This window comes from Mytilus galloprovincialis, chromosome 8, assembly GCF_965363235.1.
Source record: "Mytilus galloprovincialis chromosome 8, xbMytGall1.hap1.1, whole genome shotgun sequence".
Taxonomy (NCBI): domain Eukaryota; kingdom Metazoa; phylum Mollusca; class Bivalvia; order Mytilida; family Mytilidae; genus Mytilus; species Mytilus galloprovincialis.
Genome location: NC_134845.1, coordinates 70,909,246 through 70,920,430, shown reverse-complemented (window position 1 = coordinate 70,920,430; position 11,185 = coordinate 70,909,246). Strand labels below are relative to the sequence as shown.

The following is an 11,185-nucleotide window of genomic DNA, read 5'->3' as shown; positions in this document are numbered from 1 at the left end:
CTTTTAATACATGTGCTTAATCATGTTACTATAATTTGTACTTCCTGTCAAATATCTGCATGCATTAATTATATATACTATTATTGCACCTTTGTTAACCATGTTGTTCTAATATACATATGTTCACACTTTTATTGTTTGTTAAAAGATGTTGTACTAACATACCCCATGTGGGGGCTTTAGTGAAATAAAATGTCTTATGTCTTATGGGATGTTCCTGAATCTGTGACACAGTTGCTAAAAAAGGTAATAGGTTCGATGTATAATTAATGCAATTTGTGATTCAGCATTAATTAATATAAAAGAAAATATCTGAATGTTCAATTGTTTTACTTATTATTACCAGAGGACTCAGTTCATCAATTGGAGTCATGGCGCTTTTGTCTGATATGTGTTCGTTATTTCATATTTTTTTAAGTGTCTATGATAACACATTGTTTATATATGTCAGGTGGTTTTGACGTTTTTCACAGAGAAACTGTTGATATTTTTATTTCTATAACTTTCATCTTCGATCTTATTTCATTGAAATGATAAGATACATTAATTTTACTTACACTGATCAATGATGAACTTTACAAGAGGCACATACCACCTATAACATGGATTATTATAACCGACTTTTACTAGTCGGTTTTCGACATACTAGTTATACATGTATTAGCCTGATACTGCTATAACACATATATAACTTAGTGTTATAGTAGTCTCAGGCTAATATAACATTAAATGATTTTGCTATTTTGACGAACATCCTATCCTACAATTGCTCAAGTCCATTTTCGTTTTCTTTCTTTCTTTTATTTTAAATATAATTATATCGCGAGGACTCAGAAAGAACCAGTGACAAAGAGGGAAATTCTAGTTGTTTCATATCTTTTACTCATGATGTTTTGCCTGTCTCATGTGCAAAGTTCTATTTAGATAAAGGCTATAAAAACTATATTGAAATCTAAACATTCATTTTGTCATAATTCAAATAAAAAGATTGATTAGTAACATTATAATCTTTCTCAGATAGGAAACTTTTGAAATAGATTTTCTATGAATTATAAATCTATAAGGAGAGCACTTTAAAACAAACTGATCCAGTCCATTTTCTACTACGTTATCAGAACAGTGTTGACACTATATTTTCTAGGCAATAGGTAAAGATTGTATTTCCAGATTCCCAGATTCTGTTCTAAATGATTAAAATTACTCAGCCGGGGCTAAATAAAATTCTTCAGTTGTAAAAATCACTGATAAGTCTTCCTATTTTTAAAAGTGACCATTATAAATAATAAATGAAAATATATTAGAAATTAAATAATTAAAAGATCGTACTTAGATTATTTTGTCATTTTTTAATAAATAGATTAAGCCAAGGACGTATATTAGTTATACGTCCTTGGTTGACTGAGCTATCGAACATTTTAACTCCATACCATCAGCCCCGAACGGTGCTCCCAAAAGGAGGCCTTTGAAACATAACGTATAAAAAAAGTTACAATCGGTCCATTCGTTTCTTTCCCTGCAACTGAAGCGAACGGCATGTGAAAACGACTCCAAAAAATAATTGACCATGGCAGTAAATTTAGCAGACCCTACACACAGTAGAAATGTACTTATGATATTTATAATTTAATCTTTTTCATATTTTTTAACCTAAAGCTATTAGAAATAATTTCAAAACAAGAAATCAAACGTGTTTTGATTAATAACATGCACAGTCACTTATATACATGGGAAGGTCGACTATCCAAATAAATATTTATATGGATAGAAACAAGTGCCTGTGTCAATACGTCAAATTTGAAATGACTTTTCTCTTGGTGTTTGTGGGATTGTCCTGAATATGCATGGAATCTGAGCATGACAAATATTTTCCATTATACTCGTGTATTGTATTTTCGACCTACTAACATCATCATGATCATACCTGCCAATTTTTCAAAATCTCCATGGGGGTTTTGCGTGCAAGATGGCTGTCAGAGTCCTAAAAAATCTTCTAGGGGGCCTGCAAATAACTTTTAATGTTGTTTTTTTGGCTTCTTCATACTTTTATAAGCCTTAAGTCATTGTAAAATTAATTGTTTTGTTTAAATTGTGGACAAAATTTCAATTTGGGAGCCTCCATGGGGGAAATCCCCCCAAATAGGGACAGTTGGCAGGTATGTAACATTTTTTTTATATATTCATGTTTTTGTTAAATACTTTAGTTAATGCATTGTGAAGTGAGGTTGGTGAGTATTGTCTGTAATTTCCACTGACAGACTTTTTTTTCTGTATATAAAAATTAACTGATATTTTATTTTTTTATGAAAAAAAACTGTAAAGAGCATGCATATTTCCGTATTCAAATTACCTTTAAGTATTTACAACTAACCACATGACAGTCACAGTCTTCACGCCGAGTGGCAGCCCAGGCAGCCCAGGCTGGTAAAATTGCTCTCGGGCCTGTAAAAATTAGACCTACATGCCAACAGAATCTAACTAAAAATTTTCAAAAATTGAGCTGCGGGCCTGTAGATTTAGCAGTTCAGCGTGAAGACTGCAGTCATGTGACTTAATGACCTTGAAGTTAACTTTCATGCAAAAAGACTGCTGCCATGTTTTTTAGAAAATATGTTTATAATAGATTGTTTCTTTTGGATGGTAAAACTAGTGTTAGTGAAAGGCTACAAAAATGTGATATCAAATAAAAAATCGTAAATACTTTTATAAATTATAATAACTTTATTAGGAAAATCTTCACCACACGTGGTATCATTTGCTATTGTTACTAAGTATAGCAGCCGAATATGACGTCACCAAGGCATGCGCAGCATACAGGAAGTGAAAGTAAACTTAGGTGGAAAACACAATACAAGACGATACATTAAGAAACCAACAATCGATCATATAAATCTGGTATGCAGAAACTTAGGGACAGGACTTTATTTTTCATTCAATCGTTATTTCAAACATTTTTTTCTTTTAATTTCAATTATTTTAATGGCTAATCTGTGTAATACAAATCCTTGCCATTATTAGACTTGCACAAATATACAAGAAACAACATTGGTGTACTAATAACTATCAATTGCCAGTTTTTAGAGTTCACAACTCTGTCACTGATGATTTACTTTTTATCATCAATAACAATATTATATAGGCACTGCCATAGGTAACATGGAAATGTAACAATAAAAAAAAAATGCCAGAGTGGCGATTTGGACAAGAAACCGAAGATTTACGAATGTACATGTAACAATAAAATTTGTGTCTACTGTTACATTTTTCTTGTCCATTGAGTTATTGTTACATTGAAGACTACACTGTATGCAATTTATAAAACATAAACCTTCAAACTTCTATAGTTTTCAGTCTGTACCAAACTGTTTAAGGGTTTGTCTGACCGAAAGAGAAATTTGAAATTTTCCTCTATATATTCAACCAAAATAACTTAAAATTTCTATCTGACTGAATGGTTTTTTGTTTGACATTTCTTCGGTCAGACAGAGTTTGGGATACACTGAGTTTTGTTGCTTAATTCTTTGATATGTACAAGATGATATTTGTAATAATAATAATACTACTAATATTATTCAACAATAGAAGTTAAGTGGTTGAATAGTTATAAGTATTAATTGTTTAGGTGTTCTGAAGCATACTCCTACAGTTTAGTAGTGCCAAAGGTGAAAAAATATAGCTCAATAGTTTGTTGTACAGAACTTGGGCTGAGAAAGGAGCTCACTGACTAATTATATGTAATTAACTGCAAATGGTCATTATACTTTGAACAATTATGGATGAAGTGATACCTTTTACCAAATTTTATACAGTTATACAAACTAAAAAAAGGCAAACAGCTTGCTAACAGTGAAATAAAATTAATACTGTGAAACTTCTGAATACATTTGTACATGCATCCTTGCAGGACATAATTTTGTTTCAAAATCTTTAACTTAAAAAAAAAGGGATGGTGCAGAATGGAATTGTACAGTATGCAATACAGATGTGCACAATGCCGCATCACTGGTTTGTGATGGCTGCATGGAGTGGTTTCACTAAAACTGTGTCCGACTTAAACATGCTTCAAAAACAATATACTAGATTTGTATAAACTGTCACTGTAAAAAAAAAAAAAAAAAAAGAATTGTATCATATATATGCAATACTGTAAGTATCAAATACAAAATTTCAAGTTTTATTTAATAGTCCCATCCTACAATGCAGTGCATTAACCCTTTTCTCAATGGAAAATTCTTTTTTGCATACTTCATTCAAAACGTCAAAAGGTGTCATTATGGAGTAAAGGGGGTTGTGTCAAAAGGCATCAATATGGAGGAAAGAGGAACAATAACGCAATGCAACTTTAGACACAAATATTATTGTTAAATTCTTAATTAATCAATCAGTTCCTTATCCAACCATACATTCTGGCAATTAGTCTCCAATGTAACAATAATTTTCTTATCATTGTTACATTTCCATGTAGCGAAGCCAGTGCCTATTATATATACTGAGCCAAAAAAGTTTAGCAACACTTTTTTTTTGAATTTTTTTTTGGTTGTTTCTGGATTTTTTTTTTATCAAACATCATTGATATAATCCTTAGTTTTACCTGGATTTTAAGCAGTCGTACTTTTTTCCAGGTGATTGATTTCGCGCCATTTCAGCTTTGCGCGTGTAAGTCATGTTTTACCTTCTGTACCTGTACTTTTAAAACGAAATTTAATTTTTTTTTGCACTAGCGTTCAGAAACACACCATTGGTAAGAAAAACACATAAATGTTTGAAAAAATTGCATGGGGCGTCAATCAGGCCTCTCCGAAAATGACCGTCAGATGGCTCTTGGAATGGTTGATGCCGGCATGAGTGTTGCTGACGTCTTGGCTCGATTTAATGTGCATAAGTCAACAGTTTAGGGACTAAAAAACAGATATCAACAAATTGCAACAGCACAGGATAGGTCGGTATGTCGTAGAACAAAAACAACCATCGTCAAGAGAGGAGTGCTACCTTCGCTTTACGTCAACACGGGACAAGTTTTTTGTGGCCACAAGAGTAGTGCATTGACTAAGGGCAGCTGCTGGTGTGCCTGCCAATCCTTAATTGATGCCCTTAAAGCATGGCAGAGAAATTGATTTTGAATAACACTATACTCATTTCAGCTTTTTGACCCTCCCGCGCTCCATACAAAAAAATATCCTAATGAATATGAGTGTTAAACATTCATGTTGCTTCTGACATGTCATAATTCCATTTTTTTATTATCAAAATTATATGTTGTTATGATTTTTTAATAAAATAAAATTTTATATTTATGTTGCTAAACTTTTTTGGCTCAGTATATTTGTAATAGACAGTAATTCTTGTAATTGTTTGATATATCATCAAAATAGCTGCTGCCTGCATGATGCTGATTACCTTTAGAATGCAATGGCATGTAATTTAGCGCAAAAAAAAGTAAATTTGATCTCTATCATTAAAAAAACTAGGTTTCTATTTTTAGCCTTAAAATGAGCACATTGACCCATTTTTTTCTGTTGAAAAAATCAGCTATGCACTAATTCATGAATGTTGTATCAAAATTGTTTGAAAAATATCAAAGGTAATTTCATTTCTACTGGCAAAAATAATTTCTGCAGCCTTTTTGTCGAGCCTTTCAACTTTTGTCGAAAATGCTAGACATAACAATCCTACATTCCGTCATCGTTGTCGGCAGTGTCCAAAAATATTCACTCTGTGGTTAAAGTTTTTGAAATTTTAATAACTTTCTTAAACTATCATGGAATTGTACCAAACTTTGACAGAAGCTTGTTTATGATCATAAGAAAGTATCCAGAAGTAATTTTTTTTTTCTCCAAAAAATCCTGTTTTTCCTTATTTTACTTATAAATTGACTTAGTTCTTCTGCCAGGAAACATTACATTCACTCTGTAGTTAAAGTTTTTGAAATTTTAATACCTTTCTTAAACTACCCTTGATTTGTACCAAACTTGTACAGAAGTTTGTTTATGATCAAAATCTAGTATCTAAAATGAAATTTAGTGAAAATATTGTTACTGTTTTTCTGTATTTTACTTATAAATGGACTTAGTTTTTCCTCCAGTTAACCTTATATACAGTCTGCAGTTAAAGTTTTTAAAATATTTATTAGATGCATAAACTATCCAGGATTTTTAACAAACTTGGACAGAAGCTTCTTACAATGAAAAAGTAGTATCAAGAGGAATATTTTTATTATTTTTTCCCTCATTTTTGTTGAGGCTGTGATTAACAGCAAAAATAGGCGAGACACTGGGTTCCGCGGAACTCTTACAAATTTTTATTTTCATACATTATCATGATTATATAATTTTACTTTTTTTTAAATTGCATTCATTTTTAGCTCACCTGGCCTAAAAGGCCATGTGAGCTTTTCTCATCACTTGGCGTCCGTCGTCGTCGTCGACGTCGTCGTCGTCGTCGTCGTCTGTCGTCGTTAACAATTTTTCAAACATCTTCTCCTCTGAAACTACTGAATGGATTTGAATGAAACTTAACATGATTGTTCCTTAGTATATCCTGCACAAAATGTGCGCTTCGATTTTTGATCCGTCAAAAAACATGGCCGCCGTTACTTAAAATAGAACATAGGTGTCAAATGCAGTTTTTGGCTTATATCTCAAAAACGAAAGCATTAAGAGCAAATCTGACATGGAGTAAAAATGTTCATTAGGTCAATATCTATCAGCCCTGAAATTTTCAGATGAATCAAACAAACCATTGTTGGGTTGCTGCCACTTAATTGGTAATTTTAAGGAAATTTTGCAGTTTTTGGTCATTATCTTGAATATTATTATAGATAAAGATAAACTGTAAACAGCAAAAAGGATCAGCAAAGTAAGATCTACAAATAAGTTAATATGACCAAAATTGTCAATTGACCCCTTAAGGGGTTATTGTCCTTTAATGACAATTTTTCACAATTTGTTCATCATATTTGCTAACTTTAAAAAATCTTCTCCTCTGAAACTACTGAATGGATTTGGTTAAAACTTAGCATGGTTGTTCCTTAGATTATCCTGCACAAAGTGTGTGCTTTGATTTTTGATCCGTCAAAAAACATGGCCGCCGTTACTTAAAATAGAACATAGGGGTCAAATGCAGTTTTTGGCTTATATCTCTAAAACGAAAGCATTAAGAGCAAATCTGACATGGAGTAAAAATGTTCATTAGGTCAATATCTATCAGCCCTGAAATTTTCAGATGAATCAAACAAACCATTGTTGGGTTGCTGCCACTTAATTGGTAATTTTAAGGAAATTTTGCAGTTTTTGGTCATTATCTTGAATATTATTATAGATAAAGATAAACTGTAAACAGCAAAAAGGATCAGCAAAGTAAGATCTACAAATAAGTTAATATGACCAAAATTGTCAATTGACCCCTTAAGGGGTTATTGTCCTTTAATGACAATTTTTCACAATTTGTTCATCATATTTGCTAACTTTAAAAAATCTTCTCCTCTGAAACTACTGAATGGATTTGGTTAAAACTTAGCATGGTTGTTCCTTAGATTATCCTGCACAAAGTGTGTGCTTTGATTTTTGATCCGTCAAAAAACATGGCCACCGTTACTTAAAATAGAACATAGGGGTCAAATGCAGTTTTTGGCTTATATCTCAAAAACGAAAGCATTAAGAGCAAATCTGACATGGAGTAAAAATGTTCATTAGGTCAATATCTATCAGCCCTGAAATTTTCAGATGAATCAAACATCCAATTGTTGGGTTGCTGCCACTTAATTGGTAATTTTAAGGAAATTTTGCAGTTTTTGGTCATTATCTTGAATATTATTATAGATAAAGATAAACTGTAAACAGCAAATATGATCAGCAAAGTAAGATCTACAAATAAGTCAATTTGACCAAAATTGTCAATTGACCTCTTTAGGAGTTATTGCCCTTTAAAGACTTTTTTCACAATTTGTTCATCATGTTGACTTACTTTAAAAAATCTTCTCTTATGAAACTGCTGTATCAATTTCAGCCAAACTTAGGCTAAATGAGTTTCAGAGTTTCAGAGTATCTAGTATAAATTTTATATTTCATTTCCTTGTATGTCAAGAAACATAGCTCCTATGGCTAAAATAGAACATAGGAGAAAATGATTTTTTTTTGCTTTTGAAGAAAATAGGACGATTCAAAGAACATTTAAATAAATTGAAAAGCCAAAATAATCATTGATGAGAGATTAAACCAAAAAAATTCAGGTGAGCGATTCAGGCTCTTGAGAGCCTCTTGTTTATGTAAATTAGGAATACTGTCATGACTTGAAAACCCAGCAGAAAGTATTTGCCACCATTTGAAAAAATGTTATTTTTTGGAAAAGTATTGAAAAATGAAAACTTATCAGGCTGGCCGGATAGTTCTTTTATTTCAAACTTATATATGCACACACACCCCTCTAGGACCTTTCTGTTGTATTATATTTGTGCAAAATACCATAATATAATTTTAGGTATTCATTTGTAAGAAATTTTATTTACATTTTTAATTGAATATAAAAATGAAATATGAAACTGACTTTATAAAAAAAACCAATGGTTATGTGTACAATTAGACTAGTAGAGCAGATTATATAATTTGTGCATGGTTCATGAATCTGGTATATGTTCTAAAACAATTTACATGTACAGATAATTATAAAAAAAATATGCAGTTGTTAGCCTTGTTCATGTCCATTTATAAGTTTGTTGTTTTGTGTGGTAATAGATATTTCACATTTCATATGAAATGCAATTTTTGTGAGATGACATATATTATTAATATACATGTACATGTTTGTCATCTCACAAAAATTGCATTTCATATGTCTCCTTAATACATTGTAATATATTCATTCACATACCAATATCTAAATAAATTAATTTTATCACAAAACCATACCACAGAAAAAGTTATTTGAGTCAGTAACATCTTTAACTTTTATGTAGGTTATCCAAACATTTGTTTGCAAACTTATTAAACTCTATGATATTTTTATTGTTTTTCAGTTGAGAGATTTTTTGTTACTGTACAATGTGTTAACAGAACAGTGTTTCAACAGTTGTGTCAAACGTTTTCACAGCAAAAACTTATCCAGAGGAGAGGTAACTATAATTAAGATAAAATAGTGTTCTTACAATATTTGGTACAATGGTAAGCTATACCTAATAGTTTCATTTCTGTTTTGCTTTCAGTTTGTCAAATACGTGTAAATTGTGTATAATATTCCTTATTCAAAGTATAAATGATAATTTTGTAGCATTTTTATTCATCCTATGTATTATAATAGCTTTTTGATTTTAAGGAACAAATTGGTTGGGTAGACTTTCTCATAATATTTTAGTACCTGCTATTTTGCATTTTTACATTACCAATTTTTAGCTCACTGTTACGAAGGATCTGTGAGCTTCAGCCATCACTTGGCGTCTGTCGACGTTTGTCTTAGTCATCTGTCTGGTATAAACTATTTCAAACATCTTCTTCTCTGAAACTACTGAACCAATTCCAACCAAACTTAAGCTGAATGATCCTTAGGGTATTTAGAATAAAGTTTGTGTTTTATTTTGTGTTTCGTCAAAAAACATGGCCGCCATGGCTAAAAATAGAACATAGGGGTAAAATGCAGTTTTTGGCTTATATCTCAAAAACCAAAGCAGTAAGAGCAAATCTGACATGGGTAAAAGTGTTCATAAGGTAATGTTCTATCAGCCCTGAAATTTTCAGATGAATCTAATAACCCATTGTTGGGTTGCTGCCACTAAATAGATAATTTTAAGGAAATTTTGCAGTTTTGGGTTATTTTCTTGAATAGTATTAATGATCAAGATAACTGTAAACAGCAAATATGTTTAGCACAGTAAGATCTACAAATAAGTATGACCAAAATTGTCAATTGACCCCTTAAAGAGTTATTGCCCTTTAAGGACAATTTACACAATTTGTTTAACATGATTTCTAACTTCAAAAAATCTTCTCCACTAAAACTACTGAACCAATTCCAACCAAGCTGAATGATCCTTAGGGTATCTAGAATAAAGTTTGTGTTTTATTTTTTTGTTTCTTTTAAAAACATGGGCGCCATGGCTAAAAATAGAACAAAGGGACAAAGGGGTAAAATGCAGTTTTTGGCTTATATCTTAAAAACCAAAGCAGTAAGAGCAAATCTGACATGGGATAAAAGTGTTCATTAGGTCAAGTTCTACCAGCCCTGAAATATTCAAATGAATCTAACAACCCATTGTTGGGTTGCTGCCACTTAATTGGTAATTTTATGGAAATGGTGCAGTTTTTGGTTATCATCTTCAAGGTGAGTGATTCAGGCTCTTGAGAGCCTGTTGTTTTCCATTTGGTAACTATTACCTTTATAGGTACATGTATCTATATAATATCTAAAGCTATAAACCATCGCTTGTCTAAATAAGTTATATAACTGTAACATATTTACATGGAACTACAGATTGATGTTTCTTTACATTTAGAACAAAACCATGGTAAGCTACTAATTGTTCATTTTACTTTTAATTTAAAAAGCAAGGGCTGACTGTGTATGACCCTAATTGGTAGTCAAGGTCATAAAAACCATCATCATCATATGATAGTTTTTCATGTGTAATGTTTTTATTGCAGAATGATTGTGCTAACCTGTGTACAGACAGATATGTGTCATTCAATCAGAAGTTAATGATGACATTTGTAGAAAATCAGAATAAAAAGAACAAGGATTTAGAGGAGGCCATGAAATCATCAATGGCATCCACTTTAATGCCACAATCCAGTGAACCACAATCCAGTGGAACAACATGATTGTAATGCCACAATCCGATGGACCACCATCCAGTGGACCAACATGTTGTTATTGTAAATTAAAAGAACACTGGAATAAATGAAGAAAAAAATTGAATAAATTTTATGTCTTAAATTTTAATAGAAATATTCTTGTATGTTCTTGAATAGCCTCAAGTAACAATCCTGTCATCCCTTTCATATTCCTTGTTTACAACATCACTGAAATGAAAATAAGAAGATGTGGCATGATTGCCAATGAGACAACTCTTCACCAGAGATCAAAGGACATAGAAATTAACTACAGGTCACCATATATAGCTTTTAACAATAAGCAAAACCCATACTAAAAAGCAAGCTATTAAAGGCCTTGTATTGACAAATGTAAGACAATTTAAACAAGA

The 11,185-nt window shown here is 31.5% G+C and overlaps 1 protein-coding gene across 1 annotated transcript; it reads left to right on the top strand.

The window, feature by feature from the left end:
* Window positions 1–1,479: 1,479 nt before the first annotated feature.
* On the top strand, window positions 1,480–10,929 carry LOC143043504 (mitochondrial import inner membrane translocase subunit Tim9-like). Its single transcript, XM_076215788.1, has 3 exons — window positions 1,480–1,603; window positions 9,008–9,103; window positions 10,626–10,929. Exons 1-3 carry the CDS (start codon window positions 1,565–1,567, stop codon window positions 10,800–10,802), a joined length of 312 nt encoding a protein of 103 aa, XP_076071903.1. The 5' UTR covers window positions 1,480–1,564; the 3' UTR covers window positions 10,803–10,929.
* Window positions 10,930–11,185: the final 256 nt, after the last annotated feature.

Excerpts from the sequence above, each read along its gene's own strand:
- LOC143043504 (XM_076215788.1), top strand. The coding sequence starts at position 1,565 with ATGGCAGTAAATTTAGCAGACCCTACACACAGTAGAAAT. Across the intron at positions 1,604-9,007 it reads ACCCTACACACAGTAGAAAT|TTGAGAGATTTTTTGTTACT; the intron begins GTACTTATGATA and ends ATTGTTTTTCAG. Across the intron at positions 9,104-10,625 it reads AAAACTTATCCAGAGGAGAG|AATGATTGTGCTAACCTGTG; the intron begins GTAACTATAATT and ends TTTTTATTGCAG.